The sequence below is a fragment of the Dromiciops gliroides genome, chromosome 2, assembly GCF_019393635.1.
Source record: "Dromiciops gliroides isolate mDroGli1 chromosome 2, mDroGli1.pri, whole genome shotgun sequence".
In the NCBI taxonomy this organism is placed as follows: Eukaryota; Metazoa; Chordata; class Mammalia; order Microbiotheria; family Microbiotheriidae; genus Dromiciops; species Dromiciops gliroides.
This window is the reverse complement of record NC_057862.1, coordinates 148368815-148391464: the sequence shown is the minus strand read 5'-3', so window position 1 is coordinate 148391464 and position 22650 is coordinate 148368815. Positions and strand designations below refer to the sequence as shown.

Sequence of the window (22650 nt, the reverse complement as noted above, 5' to 3'; positions counted from 1 at the left end):
GTAACAATAATGATGATAATATGATATATCATGTCATAATTGATATATGATGTTATTAATCAAGTAACATTACTATAATAGCATTGATATTATAAGAGTTTGTGAAGAGCTTTACATAGATAGCTAGTTCTTACAATGTATAGAGTGCAGGACTTAGAGCCAAAAAGACCCGAGTTCAGTTCCTTCCTCAGACACTTATAAGCTACATAACCCTGGGCAAGTCATTTAACCGTTGCCTGGCTCAGTTTCCTCATCTAGAAAATAGGGATAACAGCATATCCTCCCAGCAGTGTTGTGAGAATCAAAGGAATTAATATTAACAGGTGCAGTTTTTAGGTATCACCAATCTGAATGGGGACCTTAGAGGTCATCTGGTCCAACACACTTATTTTATGGGTCCTGAGAAGTTAAATGACTTGCTCAGGGTCACACAGGTAATAAGTGCAAATAAGAGGAATCAAACTAAGAACTCCTAAGCCAACATTCTTTCCACTGCACCATTGATCTAACAAACTGACTCACTACCAATGTGTTAAGGGCTAATATGGCTTCTTTAGGCTCCCAGATCATAGGATCATAAATTTATAATCTTTCTATAGCTGAAAGGAAACTCAGACCATATAATTCAAACCACCTTATTTTACAGATAAGGAAACTGAGTCACAGGAAACTTAGGTGATTCCTATAGGTAGTAAATATCAGAGGCAAAATTTGAACCCATGTCATCTGACTCTGTTAGGCAGCTAGGTGGCACCATAATGCATAGAGCACCAGGCCAGGAGTCAGGAAGACTCATCTTCCTGAGTTCAAATCTGACCCCAGACACTTATTAGCTGTGTGACCCTGGGCTAGTCACTTAAGCCTGTTTGCCTCAATTTCCTCATCTTTAAAAATGAGCTGGAGAAGGAAATGACAGTATCTTTGCTAAGAAAACCCCAAATACAGTCACAAAGAGCCAGACATGACTGAGAAAGGATTGAACAACATCTGACTCCATATAGCCCATGATCTTTCCACTGTATTATATAGATGATGCTAATTTAACAGAGTCCTTCAGTGCTTGGATATTTCAGGACTATGAATGCATCAGTAATTGGTACCTAGAAATGTTAAAAGACTTGCCGGAAGGCCACCAGGAAGTAAAGTAGTCCAATCTATGGAAGGTTTATGAAAAAAAAAAAAAAGGATAAGTATAGCACAGGAGGAGAAGGACGGGTGTATGGAATGTGGTCTGCATGGCTACAGGGAGTACCCACATAAGTGAGACCACAGACCCCTTGAAGTATGTATGCAGTGTTCAGTACCTTAATCCAAAGAATGGGTTCTAATGGCATGATATCAGCTTCTCCGGCCAGAGGTTTGGAGCCAGTGGTTCAGTCTTTCAGATATCACTGGCATTTTTACAGAGGCCAGGGTCAGGTCCTTGGCAGCGCCCCCCCATCCCCATCCCACCACTTGGGTGGCCACTTTCTCAGCTTCTGATATAATAAGTTGTGAATGAAGTCTGCTTTTCCTTTCTTTGATCAAAAGGCTGATTCTGGACATCCAAAAAGGTCAGTTCTCTCCCTCTGGGCTGAGTAAAAATAACTGGTATTTGTATAATACTTTAAGATTTGCAAAGTATTTTACAAATATTATTTCACTTTATCCTCCCAACAACCCTGGAGGTAGATACTATTATTATCTCATTTCTTAAAAAAAAAAAACAACACAGATGAGGGAACTAAGGCCAACATAGGTTAAGTGACGCTCAGGATGACATAACTAGTAAGAGTTTAAGACCAAATTTGAACTCGAGTCTTCCTGACCTGAGTTATCTAACTGCCTCCAATGGATGTCTGCACTGATCATTTACTATTTGTTCAACTTTATGCTGGGTGCCTTGGGCTAATACAAAGAAAGATAATCCCTCTGACTTTAAAGAGCAGAAAATCTTATTGATGGGCAGGGAGGGCTGGGGTAGTTTGGAAAGGCTTCCTTGAAGAGTTAGCACTTGAAAAAGAGCATTCATATAGGTAAGTCAGGGACAGGTCATGAGCAAGGGCACAAAATCTTATCTGGGGGACAAATGAAGAGGCTGTCCTGGATGCTAAACCACATTTCTACAGCTCTTTGCAATGCTTTCCTCACAACAATCCTATGAAGTAGGCAGTAAAACTATCGTTCCTATTTTAGGGGTGAGGAAATTGTGGTTCAGAAAAGCTAAAGTCACAAAGTTGGGAGAGGCTGTATTCAAGCCACATCCCTGTGGACCCCCGCTGAGTGCAGCCCTCTTTCCATTATGCCATGATATATGGACAGAGTGGGACCAGATTATGGAGGGAGGGTGCTGAGAGCCCAGCAGCACTCGGTGGTGGTACAATCCAACTACACGCCTAGAGGACAATTTATAACGCTATTGCTTCAGTTTCTCTCATGGAGCCTGTTCCCTAGCTCTGTTCTCCATACCCCTCCTCACCCCCACCCTCAAAGAGAGACTGTTTGCAGCTGGCCTTTCTGTATTCTCACCCCTACACCTGTCCCACTTTCCACAGGTTCAGGGATTGGTCTATCCCCATTGTCAGGACTTCCCCTGACCACTGGAGGTGCGCTAATTTTCCCCAACTCATTCAATGAAAACTATCTTTTTCTTTAGGTCAACAGGAAACAAAGTATTTGGGGAGAGGGAGGGAAAAGGAATTTTTATTGGGAAATGAAGGGACAACACACATACACACATGAAACCAAAGAAACTCTGGAGCTAACAGTTTACAAAAGTCTAATCTTCTCTTCAACTAATGGCTAACCAATGATCAGCTCATCTACTTCCCAGGGTTTAGTCCAATTCATATTTCAGTTGGTAATACTTCCAGCCCTTCCAAGTCTGGAATGATTCTGCAATCCCTGCCAAAACCAGCTTCCTACCCTTATCTCCAAGGTATGACCTCCCAGGTCATTGTTTCTGGTCCTAGGTTGCATTGTACTCTTAGATTCTAGCAGTCCTGGGCCCTGTCCTAGTTCCAGTGTTAGAAAGGTACTTCCTGGGGACAGCTAGGTGGAGCAGTGGATAAAGCACCAGCCCTGGATTCAGGAGTACCTGAGTTCAAATCAGGCCTCAGACACTTGACACTTACTAGCTGTGTGACCCTGGGCAAGTCACTTAATCTCCATTGCCCTGAAAAAAAAAAAGGTACTTCCCTATTAGACCCCTAAAAGTCCTCCCCTGGACTTCTGGCTGTCCACTACAGGTTCAGCTCTCTACCCTTGGTGCTACCTAGCAGCTTGGTCTACTCTCTACAGGGACTGCCTGGCCTGTGTCTGGCGCCCCATCTTTATTGCGAGCCAAGCTCCACCACCTCGCTCTTCCAAGAGCCAGAAGCCAACTCCCTATCCATTCTCATCTCTCAACCACTCTTTCCTTTTGAGCCACTCACTAAAATCCTTCTTCCTTTCTGAAACATGCCTCCAGTTCCTGATTCATTTGCTCTTCGGAGATGACTGACAGGTCCTGAGTTCAGTGAAGAGTCTGCAGGCTCAGGTTACCTACTAGTTCCACTCACTTCCCTGCCTTCTCTTTGCTGAATCATCATCCCCCATACTCTACTCCCCTCCCGGACCCATGCAGACTGTCTAATACAATCATTATCACTCCAATTTTACAATACTCAAAATAAATACTTCAAATGCAAAATATTGAAGTTTCCAACAAAGTATAAGAAAAGGGTAATTTTTCCTCTGTTTCCATCAAATTAAGGGCCCTGATAATTTCATTGGATATGTGGGTATCCAGACCGAGTGGGTGGCTCTCTGCTAATATGATTTTAGGGATGTTAGGTTTGCCCTGACTGCCCCCAAACTTCCTTCCCCAGCATCCTGTGACCATACCAGGAATTCCCCCATTAATCACTTCTTTCTTCAGTTTAAGGCACTGAAGGCCACTGTTAAAATATTAATTTATCACCTGGGACAGACAACACATTAACCTGTCATCTATGGGTAATCAACTCCACAGCATGAATGAGCAGGTGGTTTGCTGGAGGGAACCCTGCAAAGGGGCGGGGAGAGTATAGAGTGGGAAACTGAATTTGAAATCAGATCACATGGTCCAAATCCCAGCTCTCTGTGAGTTCAGACAAATCACTTGAACTTCCTGGGCTTCTGTTTCTTTCTGTAAAACGAAGGACCCTTCTAGCCTTAAATCTATGATCCCATGAACCTAGGAATCAGGACACCTAGGGTTTAAGGCCTAGGTCTGCCATTAACTAGTTCGATTACAGTGGGCAAGTGACTTCAGCTCTCAAGGCTCCAGTTTCATTTGTAAAGCAAGGAAATTATACCAGAAGGTCTATAGAGTCCCTCCAGTCCCAACAGTCTCTGGACTGATCAGATTAGCTGGACAAGAGAAGAGGAGCCTAAGGGAGCTGGGGTGGGGGGTAGGGGGTAGGGAAGGACCCAGAACCAAGTCAGGAGAGACCCTGGAAAGGTACAGAATAAGGACCAGTGTCCTGAGAGGTCAAGGCATCATGTCAAGAGAGTTGAGAGGGACAATTTTTTTTAAATCTATAGGAGGCAAGTAGGTGGCTCAGTGGATAAAGCACCGGCCTTGGATTCAGGAGGACCTGAGTTCAAATCCAGACTCAGACACTTGACACTTACTAGCTATGTGACCCTGGGCAAGTCACTTAACCCTCATTGCCCCGCAAAAAAAAAAAAATCTATAGCTGCCATTACAATTTTACTGATTCAATGAGCATTTATTAAGTACCTACTGAGTACCAAGCATAGGGTGTATATTCAGTATGAGAGGCTGGACCACTGGAAAACCTCAAATTGAAGCTTGATGAGTCTGGGGCAGTTTGGGGTGGGGAGTGTAAACCTGAAGCTTGGATGACGGACTACAAATGTTGATTCAGAAAATGGGTCCCTCCAATTCAGTGCAATGGCCTCTCAAAGCTAGCCTCTTAGCTTTTCCTTCCCCTGCCCAAGAGTCACATCCAGGCCCAGAACTTCTGGAAAGCCCCAAGTGTGGTTTTCGCCCTCCCTCCCTCCCTATTATTCTTGGCTCTGGAAGGCCAGGAAGCCCATCCCCTCAGCTGGCTAGGCAGCCCAGGGCTCTGAGGGCTGCTCCCAGGGCCTCTGTTCTCTGCAGGAAGAGGAAAGGGGCGGCTGGGGCCTCGTGTGTGAGTTCCTGTGGTGAGTGGGGCCTCAGCTGATGCTTGCTGCTCCTGCTATCTGTCAGCTGCAGTAGTTGTAACACACTCATTTCCCCTTCCCCCTCCCCAGCGGGAGGGCCTGGGGGTGGGCCAGAGGGGGCTGGGGCAGGACAGGGTCACAGTTTCATCATGACATTTCAGATATCCTTATAAGGGAACATTCCCTCCTGTGCCCGCCCGCCTCGCAGCTCTGTAGCTAGCCTAAACTGCAGAGCTGGCTGGGGTGAGGGGAGATTCTCCAGGTCCACAGAGGGAAGGAAGGGGGTGGGGTGGAGATGAACAGGCCAGTCTCTGGCTCCGCCCAGCCCAGACTTAGAGAACTTTCGAAGTAGTAGTAGGTGCTCTGCGAATGGAAAGGAGCATCCCTGCTTGGCCCTTGCTCCTAGCATATGCCTGAAGGTAAAAAGCTTAGGGAGGTAGGCCTCCAAGCCCATCCTGAAGAACCCATCCTTAGCCCCCAACTCACTACTTACTCTCCCTGCTGCTCCCCAGCCTGAGGAGCTTCCTCCCTCAGCTTCCCCTTAGGTACAAAGATTTCACCCTCTGCAAAACATTTAGGATTTTAAAACCACTGAGAAATTATCTTTTAGTGCTTTTTGTAATAGAAAGTTATTTATTTCCTCTGAATGTAGTAGGCTTCTATTGGCCTAAAGATAGCTACTTGCCACTCACCTTTCCCCTTCCCCCCACAATTGCCGTGAGGTTCAAAAGAACTGAGAGTTCTCTTCCTGACCTCTGTTAGTTCAATAATAAATACACTGAGAACTAAAGAAGCTAAGGCCCCCGCAAGGTCTGTCCCTCCCCCAGCCATCAGGTTTCCTAGACTGGACACACACACACACACACACACACACACCCAGCTCAGGGAGGAAGGCAGCAGAGGGCTACCTCCCCCCAGCCTGAGCCTTCTGGTCCTAACTATTATCATACTGCCTCACTCCTGTGGATCCCATTCTGAGCATAGTCCTGGCTGGCCTGGGGGGTGGAGTCCTGAGGGAAGAGTGGGAGGGGGCCCTTTGGAGAACATGGCCATGAGACACTCTTTGCTGCCATGTTGATGGCTGGGGGCGGGGAGGGTGGCCCTCACATGTTGTCACTTGTCATGGTCACCAGCTCCTCTACAGGAACCATTTCCAATCCCCTTCCATGGGTTCTGAAAGATAATAGTGGAACAAAACTGAGAGGGGAAAAATTGAAATGAAAGGTGCCCTGCTGAAGTTCAGATGGAAGATTTGAGAAAAGGCATAGCACTTCCAGCCAGGCTTATAAAGAAGGGTTAATGAAACTCTCCAAGACCTGGATCCCAAGGACCCAAGCTGGCAAGACCATCCATCTTCTTCAACAGATGCTCCAGAGAAGATGCTAAGACCCAAGGCTCGGTGTCCGCCCCAAGCACCCTGGTCCTTCTTTTCTTCCCAGTTGACAGTCTCGTCACCAACAAACAGCTCCAGGGCAGACATACTTAAAAAGGGGTTTTATTGCCAACTCTCAAAAATTATGTCGCGCTCTAAAAGCGAAAGATGCCGGATGCTATTTCTCCTCTTCCTCTTCCTCCGGCCAGGAAGGTGGAGCCACCAACATTCACATTTCTTGTTGCCCCCCCCTTTCCAGGCCCTCTTTATTAAGAAAGGGGAATCCTACACACATATGAAACTGATACCAGACTGGCCTTAAGAGGGAGTTGACTGGGACAAGACGCTACAGATCAATGTAGAACAATGATTCAGTTTTTTAAACCAGCACCCCTTGAGAGGTGGAGGTGGGGAGGGAAAGAGAGGACAGTGGGGATCCTTTGTATAATATACACATTGGCTCTTATGTACATGAAATATAAGCCTGCTACCTAGTCTGGGGTTGCATCTCCTCTTGGAGACCCCCACCCTTCTCTCTCTGTGCCCCCTCTTACCGTCACTCCCCAGTAACCGGTGGCCCTACAGTGACCTCCAGGAATGGGAGATGCATCTCATCTCCCATCCCCATTCAGCCCTGTGTGTGGTAGAGAACTGAGGTGTGTGTCTCAAATTTAGAGGGAGCTGAAGGCTGTTAGCAAACAAGCCCCCATACACCTCTCTAAAGCAGTCAATTATATCCCATACCTCCAACACCACCCTGGAGAAAAGCCAACTTACTCATGGCGATATCTTGTATTACAAGATAAAATTTCGGTAAATAAGGCATCAACTTGCATTGCTCATTTCTGCCGTAGCCAGTGCCAGTGCCTGACAAAGGCCAGCCCACCATTCCAACATTAAATGACAACTGTGTGCAAGGCACCATGCCACGTGCTGCATTCTTAGGAAGGTCTGTGGTGGCATTCTCTCTTTTTTTAATCCTTCACTAAACAAAAAGTGCTCATGCAAAAAAAAAAAAAAAAGTCTGGAAAATATCTGATCCCAGCATAGACTTTGGGGGCCTTTTATGAAATTTCCAGAATAGATTAGGCCCCTGAGCAGGCATTCTGTGGCTATAACAGGTAACTATTAGTTGCATACACCTGGGAATGTTGAGCTCTAGGCTATTCCTAGGGCAGCAGCTGAACAACTGCTGAAAATGCAGAGTCTGATCTTGGTCGGTGGAGGGAACAAGGCCAGGGAAGCAAACATTGCCAGACAGTAAAATGAATGATTTCTGATGACACACAAGGCAAACTGACTATGACATCTCTCCTGTACCACCCAGTCCTCCCTCCCCCTACAAACCCTGGAAGAGGACACCGTTTTGAGGCCAGGGAGAGAAAGGTAGGGAAAATGTCATTCCTGTCACTTCACCAGCCCTTCCTTCTTTCCACTGAACCATCCAAGTCTCCAGGTCCAGGGAAAAGGGGGGGGTGTGGTTAGGAGGGATAAGGGGAGGCCAGAGGACACAAGTCACCACAAGGTCCATCTCTATCCCAAATCATCCAAACTGATGTTGGTGGAAATCACTAGAAATCACTGGCCTGGTCTCATTATCCACTGGTATGGCTGAGAGAAATGATTCATTCCCAGGACAAGTTCCATCAATTCGATTGCTGTAACTACTAGCACTGTCTGTGGTTATTGACAAGAAATGGCCTGATTGACACCACTAATGGCTGTTTAACCAATGCAGGTGGGGGCCGCTAGGTGGCGCAGTAGATAAAGCACCGGCCCTGGATTCAGGAGTACCTGAGTTCAAATCCAGCCTCAGACACTTGACATTTACTAGCTGTGTGACCCTGGGCAAGTCACTTAACCCCCTTTGCCCTGCAAAAACAAAAACAAAAACAAAAACAAAACCAATGCAGATGAAGGGAGGAGGCTAAGTGTATAGAAGGCATCCATGTAAATGTCACTCAAGGAGGACAAAAATTATCATCCTCCTATAGGTGAGTTTATTTTTTAATCTAAAAAAAAAAGGGGGGGGTTGAGTGTCCAGAATCAAAACTAACAAGAATTTAAGAATTGGGTAGCCTGCATCACAATCCTGCACAAAAGTAGGGAAATGAACCAGGTGACCCCTTGAGAGCCCTTCCAACGAGAACCATGGAAACCTATGTTGGCTCAGGATTCCATAGCTAATTGGTCCCCTAAGGCCAACCAGTGCCCCTCCTCCTTATCCCTCCTTATTCTGCAGCAGCGACCTCCCACCAGTCTGGAAAAGGGTCTCAGCTTGACCGTTTGCGTTTTAGGAACCAAAAAGTAGACAATACATCTAGGAACCACGTAGGGGGTCCTTGAGTATTTGGAAATGAAGTTGCCTCCAGATTCCCTTTCCCCAGAGGACACAGCAAAGTGATGTAATGATAGGCCCTGGAGCCCAGAATGTAAACTCTTGCACACCTTCAACCCCCTTCAGGACATAGGGCTAATGCACCCAAAGCTAACTGAAAGTGGCCAAAACAACAAATACTGAGACATTAACAATGATCAAACACAGCCATGACTTTTCTCCCTGAGTGGGTAGGGGACACTATAGTCATTCATCTCTCTCTATGCTGCCCACGCAGGGCACCAAGATAAGGGCAGAGGGAAACACAAGCCAAGAATACACCTGGTCTGGTCTCTAGGGACCAGGGATCCCTGGTGAACTCTGGGCAAATGACTTGTCCCAGACACTTGGCTCTCTCTTAGGCTATAGCCTAGGCCATGCTGGGGAAGCCCTAGCCCTTGCCTCAACCCATGGATATGGTCAGCACCACCACACAACTATTCCCCATTCAGAGGAGGGGGAACAGAATTTCCAGAATAGCTACAGTATATGGCTTCTGGCAAAACTGGCCTTCCTTCCAAAGATGCCTTTCCTCTCCTAATTGATAGAATGGCAGACATCCAAGCTGATTTCATCTTCAAATGAGCACACAGACGGCCAGAAGGTGAGGGCAGACATTCCGCTGGAGAGCAAACAGTAGAGATGAGCCTGGAAGTTCACAGCCACCCCTAGAAGGATCCCCTTCCCTTTGAGGCCAAGCACCCTGAGGCATGCTGGGTATAATCCAGCTATTTGGGGTTAGATGGAGACCCTGCAGGGCTGAGAGATGGAGATGCAGGATTGACCATCATCCCTTGTGCCCTCTACAGTAGCAACTTTCTGTGCCGTGTCAATGACGAGAAGACTTCACTAGAAAGAGAGCGTTAAAGAGGAAAAGGGGCCATTGCTAAGAAAGTGGCTGGACAAGGGGGTAGGGCCAAGCCTACACCCATTACTGCCTGCTGCCCCAGCCACAGCACTGATGAATAAAAATCTTCAGGGAGACCATAAAAGGGCGGGGGGGGGGGGGGGGGGGGGGGAGAAGAAAAAAAAGTGCTTAAGCATGCCCTAGGGAGCACTTCTCCTATACAGAGTCACTAGGTCCTTCTGCTTTTCTTTCTGCTTCTCTATCAGGGTGGTCGGTGGTTCCTTGTTCAGTTCTCCTAAAACTTTAATTTCTTGCAAGACTTGGGTCGCTTGCCTCAGCTGCTCTACTGCCTGGTTGAGCAATGTCTCAGCATTGGCCGGGGGTCCATTTCCCTCCTGGTTGTGCTCCAACTCTCTGCCTAGGACCTGATTCAAGAGCTGTTCAGTCTTTTCCCTTTCGGAGGTCACCTTCTTCTCTATCTTGACCAGCTGGTGCCTGTCCAGGGGCATACGCTGACCCTTGTCGCTCTCCGACAGCAGGTTCCCTAGGGAGGCACATCGGGGCTGGAGGGGTGACAGAACAGGGGGTCCATCCGGGAGGGTTGCTCCTGAGCCCTCCTCGGCTCCCTCGTCCTCCAAGGAGGCTGGGCTGGGCTCCAAAGAGGCTAGCTGGCCCTTGTCCCCCTCCTTCAGGGGAGTCTTCTGGTCACTGCTATCCTCTGTGGCTCTCTGCAGGCTCGATTCTGCAATGGGCTCGATCCCATTGTCACTGTCGGTCACGCCATTCACTGAAACTTGCGAACAACCTGGGTCAGGGTCAGGGCTCTTGGAAGCCTGGGAGTCCTGGCATTGGTCTTGGCTGGTGGTCTGCCTCATAGATGCTTTCAATTTCTCAGACAGGATCTTTGGTGGAGGGGCTGGAGGCTTCCCTCCCTCCCTGGAAGCGGTCTCTGAACTTGTAGATTGATCTGATTCTTTGCCAACAGGGGTGGGAGGCTCTGGGCTTGGATTTTCCCAGCTTACTTTCAGTTTGTCAGGCTGAACCTTGGGAGGTAGCTCCAGAGCCTTTTCTCCACTCTTATTTCCTTCCGTCAGGTTCTCCTTACTGCCCCCAGGCAGGGCCGAGGTTTCCAAGTCTTCTTCACTTGTTTCTGCCACACTCTGGTCCTCCGGATGGTCTGGGGAATTATCAGGAGCAGTAGCTGGGGGACTCTCGTCTGCCTCTGGCTTCTCAGCAATATCTTCCAAATTTGGCTTCTCTGGGTCCTGGGAGGGTTTGGTTGGAGGCATGGGTGGTCGAGGTTTCTCTCGAGGAGGGGAATCGCTAATGTTGTTGCTGGAAATGAAAGAGGGGGGCCCACTGTCTGGAACATCAAGGTCCAGCCTCAACAACCCGTCTGATGCAGCACTGGCCACCTGGTTGGGAGAGAAAAGAGTGATTGAGAACCATCTTCCACACTGGATATTGTTCAAGGCAAGGATAAGTTAATGCAGAGAGTGGTGAGGACAGCCTCCAAATGGCATTAGTCCCCTTCCCAAAGGTCACCTGAGTCAAGGGGATCAAGCAATTGCTTTAGGTAAGTTTCAGGGTTGCCACACATTGATCTACCCTGAACTCCCCCACCATAGGCATCCAACAGGATTCTATGACATTCTAGAGACACCAGAATAGAAAGGAAAAGAAGGAGCTTATTATTTATAATAATTATAAATGGGAAAAAAGCATTGAGCTGAAAGGCAGGGGAGCTGGGTTCTAGTCTCAGCTCTGTTAGTAACTGTTTGACTTTAGTTCTTTTTGTTGGGAGGGGGGCTTTTTTTGGAGACTGAGTCTCCTTATCTTGCACAGGCTGGAAGTGTAGCAGCCCCTCACAGATCCACCCCCACTGAAGATTGGCACAAAAGCTCTGACAAGTTCTATCTCTGACCTGGACCAGTTTGCCCTTCCATGGGCCACTTGGTGGGCCCCTATTCCCAAGGGAACACTGTAGTGGTTCTGGACTTAGCTCGGATGCCTGAAACCTTCAGCTTAGAACTCTGAAGCTCAAAGGATCCACCAACCTCAGTGTTCCCAAGTAGTAGGAATTACAGGCACGAGCCACTGAGCCTGGCCACTTATGTGACTGGGCAGGTCACAACATCTCTGGGCCTCAGTTTTGACTATAGGACTTCCAAAGTTTCGGCTAATACTCTCTGACTCTGCCTCTATCTCCTTCAGAGCTATGGCCTGATCTCTTCTGAGTTGGGCTCACCTGTGTACAGATCATTCTATATGTTGTGGATTTAGTCTGTACTTGGAGGGTAAAATGGAGGGAGGGAGAGAGAATAAGACTGAGCAGGGTCCCTGAAGTTGTGGCTTCTCCCTACCAAACTGGGATGGCTTTTCCCACATCAGCTTCACAGCACCACTACCTTGGGGGGTAAAAACCAAAAACTATTCCCAGGACACCATGGACAGTAATGTTCCTCCAGTGAAAAAGAGTTTTGAATAAGGACAATGAACCAAACTCAAGCCTAGTGAGTTGTGTGGAAATCGAGGAAGTCACCCATGAAGACTAGGTAGTAAGTCCATTAGTCAACTAGCTGGGCACCAGCAAGAAGATGATCAGTAGGAAAAGCTTATGTAAATATGAACAAAAAAGAACATTAGATTGAACCCAGGATACCTGGGTCCTAGTCTCAGATCTCTCACTAATATACTGTGTAACCTGGGACAAGTCACTTCTCTCTGGGTATCAGTTTCCCTGTATATAAAACGAAGGGTTTGGACAAGAGAATCAATAAGGTTCCTCAAAGCTCTAAAACTCTATGATGGAAACGATCTCCTCGAGACTATTCATGGTCTCATGAGCTTCATAAATATCCTTAGGTGGGGAAAGTGGGAAATGACCAAGTTATTCATCAAAGGTCTATCTTCTAAGACCTAGATGGACAAAGTGCCAACCCTTCTCCCCGTTCTCCCTCACCATTCTTATCCCTCTTGACCAGTATCCCTTTCTTCCTCACAAAGGTTTTTGTGTTTGTTTTTTTCAACCCCTCCCCTCCTCCCTCCTCACTTCAGAAGGAATGATGGGGAGGGGTTGCTGGGTCAGTAAATGCCCTCTACAATTCGATCTGAGCTCTGTCTGGAACTTGCTCCAACCACCCTATGTCTAGTTAGGTCACTACGTTTGGGGAGAAACTGAGGCATAAAGTAGTGAACGGTCATGTTTTACAACTGATCAGCAGCAAAATTCAAATGTATTCTACCCACCCCCAAGTCCTTTCCTTAATGGACTATGTTTTTTCCCTTCTAGAATCAGGTATGTCTGACCTTCTAGGGGAAGTGTATTATGTCTAATGGGAGTAGTGGGGTAGGGGAAGACAGGTTCCCCTTCCTCTCCCATGTTTCACAAGAGCCTGAGAAGAAACCAGGGCACTGTGTGTTATAGACAGGAAGTTGTTATGAATTAGGGTCCTATTTAGAAGAAGAAAAAAAAAAACAGAACAGCTCAGTAGCCTCCCCAGAGACCTTGCTCTGAGGTACTCTGTCTTGGCTCTGTGGGTTGGCACAGCTAATCCCAAGCAATTCTTAATCCAGTGAGAGTCCTCAGTCCTATTATCCAGGGGAACATTCTCCCCAAAGGAAGAATGAACAGTCACAGATACAGGAGAAATCCAAAGGTTAAGTAAGGGTCAGTCCCCAAACCACAGTTTATTTTCAGGAGGAAAGAAAATAGTTGCATAATAAACATACCAAAAAGTCCCTATTTCTCCCCTGCTCCCTGCCTGTCTAGAGGGTTCTGTGGAACTGAGACATGATGACTTGCTCCTCAAGCTTGCCCAGGCCCCCACTGATCTTTGGTGAGTCTAGGAGGCCCTGGAAAGCAGGAATCCCACCTTGTACTCAGGATACTAATCTCTCCCGAGAGATCCTTGAAGGTTCTTGTAATGTCTGAGTGGGGACACTCCCACTGTACAACTTAACCCCTAAAACCCAGAGATTCTCTCCAACTGCACATTCACAAAGACACATACACAGCCCCCTCCTTCACTTCTTCCTTTCTTCTTGCCTCTTTCCCAGACCTCGAAGGCTATTCTAACCCCACTGGGATTTGCTTCCCTCAATTCTCTCCAGTATCTTCACCTTTGTTATCTGCTTTTCCCAATTTTGGAAACAACCTTCACTTCCTCCTCTGACTAGGATCCTATTTCCTTACTTCCTTTCACACCCAAACTATCTACTTGAATGAGTGGCACGTTCCCACTGCCTCCCTCTCTTCTCTATCTTTGTCTCTCTCTGCCTCTGTCTCATGAGGTTAAGTGACTTGCCCAGGGTCACAAAGTTAGTAAGTGCCTGAGGCCAGATTTAAACTCAGGTGCTCTATCTACTGCACCACCTAGCTGCCCCTAAAACTGCTGTCTCAAAAGTCACCCATGACATCCAAACTGCCAAATCTAATAGCTTTTCCTGCTTTCCTCCAACCTGTGGCTTTATTTGACACTGCTTACCAGACCCTCCCATTTAAAATTCTCTCCTCTTTAAAAAAAAAAATTCTCTCCTCTGAGACTTTGGGACACTGGGACACTGAACTTTTGCAATAGCCTCCTCCCTTATCTCTCTCCTCAAGTGTCTTCCCTTCTCCAAACCATCCTTCACAAAGCTACCAAAGGGATTTTCCATAGCCCAGGTCTGCCCCTGCTCACAAAGCTCCTGTGGCTCCCTATCACCTCTAGGATCAAATGCACAACCTTCTTCCTTTCTGGCCTTGTTGTACATGATAACTCTCCTTCATGCATGCTACAGTCCAGATAAACTGGTCTTCTAACTGTCTCTCCCACGAGACATTCCAGCTTCCATGTCTTTACATTGGCTGTTTCCCATGTCTCCAATAGACTTTCTTCTTACTTCTGTTTCTCGGAATCCCTAGCTTCCTTCGAAGCTCACCTCAAGTACGACCTTCAATGAGTCTTCTTCTGAGCTGCTAGTGACTCCCTCCCCACCCCATCCCCATTACCTTGCATTAATTTAGTATAATATAAATGTGTGTGTATATATATGCATATACAGACATATGGACATATATGTATAAATATATATATTCCATCTCCATATGACCTTCTATGTCATATATATAGATATATGTGTATATAAAATAGGATAGAGTCTAAGATCCTTGAGGGCAGAGACTTTCATTTTTGTTTATCCCCAGTGCTCAGCACCTAACAGGCCCTGAATAAATGCTTGCTGATTGCTTGGTTCTCTTCCTACTTCTGTGACCATTTTACCGGCTCCTCTTCCTGCTCTCGCTCCCTAGAAGGGTATATTTCTCAGGTTTGGGTCTCTGCTCTTAGCCGTTCTCTCCCTTAGTGATCTCGCCCATGCTCACTGCTTTCTCCGTCCCCTTTGTATGAACAAGGCCTAAATCTCCATGTCCAACCCTAATCTGGCTTCTGAGATTTAGCCCCACATTTCTACTACTTAGTGGTTATCTTCCCTTGGATGCGTCCCTCCTGCCCCATATCAAATGAATTATTCAAGAGTTGTTATTTTCACTGTATTTAAGAGGGAACTCTCCATCTTCTCCCTCCCTCTCTGCTTAAATGAACTCCCCCATATCTGGTAATGGCGCCCTCATCCTCCTGCTCCCCCAGGCTTGACACTTCAGTCATATTAGCCTCTTCCCTCTTCCTCAATCCCCAAATCAGTCAATCACCAAGCTGGTCAGTTCTTCCTTTATAACTTCTCTCATCTATATCCATCCTCCTCCTCTTGATTCCCTGTACCACTGCCCTCATTCTAGCCCTTACTGGAATCACCTCACTCATGGACTAATGTCACATCTTCCTCAATGGCCTTGCTCTTTGTCCAGTCTTTCTTCTCTTTAATGCCCCCTCTGATTTATGTGCAGGAAGCACAAGTCTGATCGTTATCATTACCCTACTTGAAAACAAAACAAAGAAATAACTCTAATGACTCCCTATTTCCTAAACAGGGTCCAAAATTCCTAGTTTGCCACTGAAGGCTCTCCACAATCTGTTCCCAAAATACCTTGCCAGCCTAAGCTCCCAGATTGTATACAAACTCCCAAACTCCAGCCAAACTGAGCTAAGCGAGTCTTTTATATTTCTGGCTCAGCCTTTAAGCATGCCTCTGCTTTGTTATAGTGGCTTCCCCCATCAGCCCTGCTAATCAACATCCATCTTTTGAGGCTCAGCTTACACGGTTGCCATCTTCCAGAAAGCCTTCACTGCTCGTTACAGCCAAAAATTCTCTCTAACTTCTCTGAGATTATAGAGCCTTTTGTTTAAGGCAGCTAAGTGACATAGTAGATGGAGCACTGGATGCAGAGTCAGGAAGACAGCCTCAGACGCACGCTAGCTGTGTGACCTTGAGCAATCTCTCCTTAGCCTCAGTTTTCTTATCTCTAAAATGGAGATAAATAATATTGATAGTTTCGAGGATCACACATGTCATTTAGTACATGTAAAATGCTTTGCAAACTTAAAAACACTCTATAAACATCAGCCATTATTAGTGTTGTTATTACTCATGCCATTTCACATGTATATATGTTCTATTTCCAACTAGGCTATATAGAGACTCCCTGAGAAGGCCCACATTGTAACCTCCTTCCGCATGTCCCTTTGTGCCTATACAGCACAAAGCAGAGAGTCCCAAAGTACTTACTGAATGAATATTTAGACAATAAATATAGCCTCTCAGACTGGGACACACACACCCCTCAGAACAGTCATCCCCACACGCCCATTTCCCATCAGTCACTCTGATTTTAGACTTCCTTGGGACTCTCCATCATGTCCCACCTGCACTGGGTACCTCCTCCCATCCTCTGCCCCTCCCCCATTTTCAGCTTCTTTTTGTGTCTGTGGTCTTCCCCCTATTAGATTGCAAATTCCTCAAAGGCAGGGGCTGTCTTTGGATTTGTATCTTCAGCACATAGTAGGTGCTTAATAAATATTCTGTTGTTTTTGTTGTGTTGTGGTGGTGGTGTTATACACACCGGGAAGCTGACAGGCACAGAAAGTGACACAAGTGCAAGTATACCCTCTCAGGCACACAAACATCCATTTGAACTTCACACATGCATGCACATACACATACATGCACAGTCGTCCCTCCAGCTTTATCTAAATTAAACAGAAGTCCCCTTCCCCTGACTGTGAGCCTATTTCTTCTCACAGAGGTATATGGCCTTTGAGCCCTGCTCCAGACCTCAGGGATATGCACTAACACACCAGCCTCTCCAGGGGCCCAGGACAAAGCCACAGTGTGGTCCTGTACCAGGCACTATCCTGTGCCTGATACCGAGACTGACCCTTCCCCCTTCCCCAGGATAAGGGGATTCTAATGGACAAAGACAGAATCTCTGGGGACGCTGGTCCCCCAGACCTCGCCAGCTGTTATCTGGTGACAAAGGAGCTATACAACCCCCACGTTCCTTCTTCCCTGCTGCCTGTATTGTAGTCACCCCTGTGTGTGTGTGTGTGTTGGGGGGGACTACTAGGGGAAAGGAGAAGACATTCATGGGGTGGGGTGGGGTGTGGTGCCCAGTCCTCAGCCACAGCCTGAACTGTCCTCACCTCTTTCAGGTGGATTCTTGTAGGTGGTCGTCGCCGCTGCCCACCTCTCACCCGATCCCGAGTCACATGTTCCAGGGCACAGCTCTTGTCTACCTTAACCTGAAAATGTTAATAAGACTCAAGTCAGTTGTCTGATGAAAGCCTTAAAAGGAAGGGGAAAAAATGCTCTGGAATTTAATCTAAAACTATTCCAACCAATTAATAAATATTTGTTAGTATACAGATTATATAGAGAGATTAATTTCTAGATTGGGCACTGTTTTATGTGCTGGGAAAACAAAGACAAAAATGAAACCACCCCTGTCCTCAGGAGACTTACATTCTATTGGGGGAAATGACATATGCAAGTATGTATGTATGTATGTATGTGTGTATGTATAAACAGAAGGTAGTGCTTAAGATAAGCTTTGAAGGAATACAGGGTTCCAAAACCTGGGGTCCCCCTTTGTTCCTTTCTCCATCCCTCCTCATCACTCTCAAGTACCTCTGGAGGTACTAGGAGAACTTTGGCAGGTCATTTCCCATCTCTGGGCCTCATCTTCCCCATCCATACAAGAGGGATGGCAATCTCTATGTCCCCAAAGTTATTCTCTAGTTGAATTGGAGTGACAGTATCTGTCACATACATGCCTATACTTCCAACTCACTAGAAATCTGCCTCAGGGCCTCAGACACTTAACACTTACTAGCTGTGTGACCCTGGGCAAGTCACTTAACCCCAATTGCCTCACTAAAAAAAAAAAGAAAGAAAGAAAGAAAGAAAGAAAGAAAGAAAGAAAGAAAGAAAGAAAGAAATCTGCCTCAGGAAAAAATTCAGCTGCTGTTCCGGGCCCTGACCAGGAGCCAGGGCCTTCCCTAGCACTCCCTAGGCTCACAGGGAGCTGTTCACCACAGGAGGATGGATGGACAGCAGTCTCCTACTTCAGACACAACAGGCACAATGTCTCCATCTAAAATAGCACAGAAACAAAGGAAAGAAGATGGAAGCAAGGAAGAAGGGAGGAAGGGAAAGGAAGGGAAGGAGGAAGGGAGAGGAGAGTAAAAGAGAGAATAGAAGATGGGAGGGAGAGGAGAGAAGAGGGGGAGGGATGGGAAGAGGGGGAGGGTGAAAGAGAGAGGGAGGGAGAAGGGGAGGGGGAGGGAGGGGGAAGAGAGACATCTATAGCCTACCCAACACCCTCAGCAGGTGGGTCAATCACAATAGTCTATATTCATGAGGCAGTTAGTGGGGCTCTTCCGGGGGAGGTGGTACTGTGGAAAGAGTGCTGGATTTGGGGTCAGAGGACATGGGTTAGAATCCTAGCTCTTACACATACTACCTATTCAACATAGAGAAAAAATCATTTAACTTCTCTGCCTCAGTTTCCTCATCCATAAAATGGGGAGAAAGGGATTGGATAAATGACCTCTAAATTTCTTTCCAACTCAGAATTTATGATCCCAGGAGCCTATAGGCAAAAGCTGACATTCTCAGGAAAAACCCAAGTCTGCTCACAGAGCTGGTCCTCTTTCAAAGCCTCAGCACCAGCATAAAAGGAAAAAGGAAGGAAATAGGGTGTGCAGCTAGGGCTATAATCACATCAGAGGACCCTCTACAGGCTCTGAGAGTCCTAAAGGCAAGGCAGGTCTTTGGATAATACCCAGGGGACTTGTTTTCTCCTTTGGCCATGGTCTTTATTTTTTGATTCCAGCCTAGGATCTCATTAGCATTGGGAATGCCTAGTGTAGAAATTCTCTCCACTAATTCAGACTAACAACCTCACTGGGGGGCAGCTAGGTGGTGCAGTGGATAAGTACCGGCCCTGGATTCAGAAGGACCTGAGTTCAAATCCGTCCTCAGACACTTAACACTTACTAGCTGTGTGACCCTGGGCAAGTCACCTAACCCCCATTGCCTCGCAAAAAACAAAACAAAACAAAAAAAAAAAAAAAAAAAACCCAACCTTACTGTAACTTAGAGTTCTAGTGAGCAAGTTGGGGGGACAAGGTTAAGTGGTTCACCCCGGGTTACAAAGGCAGAAGTGGGAAGTAAATCCAAATACTGCTGACTCCAAGGTCAGATCTCTATCCACTATGGCCGAATATGTGTCTTCCTTTATTAGAATTTCTATATCCCCCATCCTAGACTTTCACTGCCAATAACTGGAAAGGATCTGACTATCAGGAGCTGAGCTATGGCTCACTGATAACAGGTTGAGTAAATTGCTACTTCCCAGGTCTTCACACTTTGGCAAGGGGCAAAGGAATCAATACTTCAAGGATCTGTGGTTTCACCATTGTAGGCCCACCTACCCCCCTCCACTGATATACATCACAACCCCTCTACCGCTTGGTAGACTGTTGAAATTACATCACCCTGTGGCCATCTCATTGAATTTAGGAAGGCTGGTCCTCAGGTGACAAATACAGATATCTGTTCATGGGCCCACATTCAAAGCTTTTCCAAATAGGACCTGCCAGAGCTTGCATTTTAGTTAGGGTTGGGAGGCCTGCCTTTGCTACACATTGCCAGGGTTCTCTATGCCACTGAAACCAAAGGTCTGGCCTATATCTTACCCCCACCCCCTTTAAGGTAGATAGACAAAGCACTTGGGATGGGTTTCTTTTCTTTCTTTCTTTCTTTCTTTCTTTTTTTTTTTTAGTGAGGCAATTGGGATTAAGTGACTTGCCCAGGGTCACACAGCTAGTAAGTGTTAAGTGTCTGAGGCCGGATTTGAACTCAGGTACTCCGGACTCTAGGGCCAGTTCTCTATCCACTGCGCCACCTAGCTGCCCCTCTTTCTTTTTTTTGAAGGCAATCAGGGGTTAAGTGACTTGCCCAGGGTCACATAGTAAGTATCTGAGGCCAGATTTGAACTCAGGTCCTCCTGACCTCAGGGTCAGTGCTCTATCCACTGTACCACTTAGCTGCAGCAACTTGGGATGGATTTCAAAGCTAGTGCATTTGTCTCTGGCCTCACCTCAAAAATCACACACAGCCTGTGGGTAGCCCTACCCACTGACACTACCTGGAGAAAAGGCCAAGCAAGAGCAGAGGCAAACCCAGTATTCTGCTGCTGACCAGTCTTTATTGCTCCAAGCAAGTCACTTCCCTTTCCTGAGACTCAGTTTTCCTTCTCTGTAAAATGAGGGGAGCAGGGGCAGCTAGGTGGTACAGTGGATAAAGCACCAGCCCTGGATTCAGGAGTACCTGAGTTCAAATCCAGCCTCTGACACTTGACACTTACTAGCTGTGTGACCCTGGGCAAGTCACTTAACCCCAATTGCCTCACCAAAAAAAAAAATCTAGTAAAATGAGGAGAGCAGACTAGTTGACCTCTAAGACTTTTCCAGTTCCAGCCTAGGATTCTTACCTCATCAAAGGCTTTATTCTTGCCTTTGTTGATGCCTTCATTGAGGGCTTTGATCCAGGACTCCTTCTCTTCCCCATTCTGAGCCTGGAATTTGATGTCATGAACCTGTTTAGAGAAATAAATACAGTTTAACAGGTTTCAGATGTTGTATCTATTAGGGCATGAATCCCAACCACAATCTGCAAGGTGACAAAGAATGTAGTCTTTGAAAGCAAGACTGTACCCTGCCTCCCAAAACACACACACACACAAACACACACACACACACACTCACTACCATTTAGCTTCCAATAGTCTGTCAGATGCATAAATGCTCCTCAGCCAGGGTTATGTTCAGGGAGTGGAGAAATAATGGAATTACAATATTTTCTAACTCCCAGACCCAAGCACGACACCTGACACCTCCATTTGGGAAAAGGGTGGTAGGGAGGAAAAGAGGAGGAGAAGAGGGAGAAGGGAATAAGAGCGGAGGAAAAAAGGGGAAAGGCAGGAAGGGCCCTCAATCCAAAGGAGCTTTCAACTGCTCCCAGTTGGAAAAGCAGAATAAAAAAGATGGAGTGGAAAGACCTCCAGGGCTAAATAAAAATAACAGCAGCTGACATCTATATAGTACTTTGAAGTTTACAAAGAGCTCTCAGCTCACAACAACCCCGGTAGATAGGTTGTGTTGTTCCCATTTATCAAATTGAGGAAACTGAGGCACAGAAAGGCGACACAGTTGGCCCAAAGATACAACTAGTAAACATCATAGCCAGAATTCACACTCGGGTCTTCCCACTCCAAGTTCAATACTCCTTCCATTACACTCCATTCAACACTGGTGGAACTGAAGCCAGCTCTCCTAAGCACACACCCCTTAACCTCAGCTTCTAGGCCTACCTTGGTCACTAACTCACTGCTTAGAAAAGATCCCAAATAGCAGCTAGAGTCTATCCCTGTTGTTCGCCATCACCATAAACTGAGGTGCACATTCTCTCGCTAGCTCTCTCTCTCTCTCTCTCTCTCTCTCTCTCTCTCTCTCTCTCTCTCCACCTTCACCAGTATTTCTGGCCAGAGTTCCTCCCTCCTCTTTGCATTCTGTGTTTTGCTCTAAGAGCAGACCTGTCTGCTGCCAGAGTTTCCCCTCCAGGACACAGGCTCCCTTCCCACCAACGAGAAAGGGAATAGTAAGGAGAGAAGAGGGCTCTTCACTGGATTTTATAACCAATTAACCTTAGAAGAGTGGCTTGACTTTATAGAGTATTTTTATTGTGTGAAAGCATCAACATAAGCTTTATTATCCCCATTTTACAGGTAGAGAAAGTGAAACTCAGGTACTCATCACCTGTTAGAACTGGCAAGGACCTTGGGCATCCAGTAGACCAGGAGTTCTCAAACCCTTTTTGTGTTATGAACCTTTCTGGCTGTAAAGTCAAGCCTATAGACTTTTTTTTTTTTTTGCTGGGCAATAAGGGTTAAGTGACTTGCCCAGGGTCACACAGCTAGTAAGTGTCAAGTATCTGCGGTCAGATTTGAACTTAGGTCCTCCTGAATCCAGGGCCGGTGCTTTATCCACTGTGCCACCTAGCTACCCCCTTCTATCAACTCCTTCTAAGAAGAATGCTTTTAAACACATTAAATATGATATATAATATTACAAAAGAAACCAAATATATCAAACTAAAGATGTGAATTTTTCCCATCTAAGGTCATGATCACCACAGGGGTAAAGTGGAGCCAGAGTTGAGAAGCCCTGATCTAGACTGATTTCCTCACAATGAGAGAAATGAGTCCCAGGGCTACTGGCTCCAACTCTAAAGCTCTTTCTTCTTTCTATGTCACCTTTCTCCTATCCAAAAAAAATCCATTTATTTGTTGGATTTGTAGAAGGCATTTCTCCTGTTTCCACTTTGTTATTATATATCAGCTTCACACTTTCCTTGTTATATAATACCTTCTCCTTATAATTC

At 46.4% G+C, this 22650-nt stretch overlaps 1 protein-coding gene across 2 annotated transcripts in view; it reads right to left on the bottom strand.

The window, feature by feature from the left end:
* Positions 1 to 9931: 9931 nt before the first annotated feature.
* The window catches only part of PLEKHO2 (pleckstrin homology domain containing O2), a 38568-nt gene continuing 25849 nt past the window's right edge, over positions 9932 to 22650 (bottom strand). For both annotated transcript variants that reach the window (XM_043986395.1, XM_043986394.1), the window contains exons 4-6: positions 20702 to 20806; positions 17349 to 17447; positions 9932 to 11183 (exon numbers count right to left, since the gene is read on the bottom strand). In XM_043986395.1, the coding sequence (XP_043842330.1) occupies positions 9969 to 11183; positions 17349 to 17447; positions 20702 to 20806 (1419 nt within the window). In that variant the 3' untranslated portion in view covers positions 9932 to 9968. The remainder of the gene's footprint in view (positions 11184 to 17348; positions 17448 to 20701; positions 20807 to 22650) is intronic.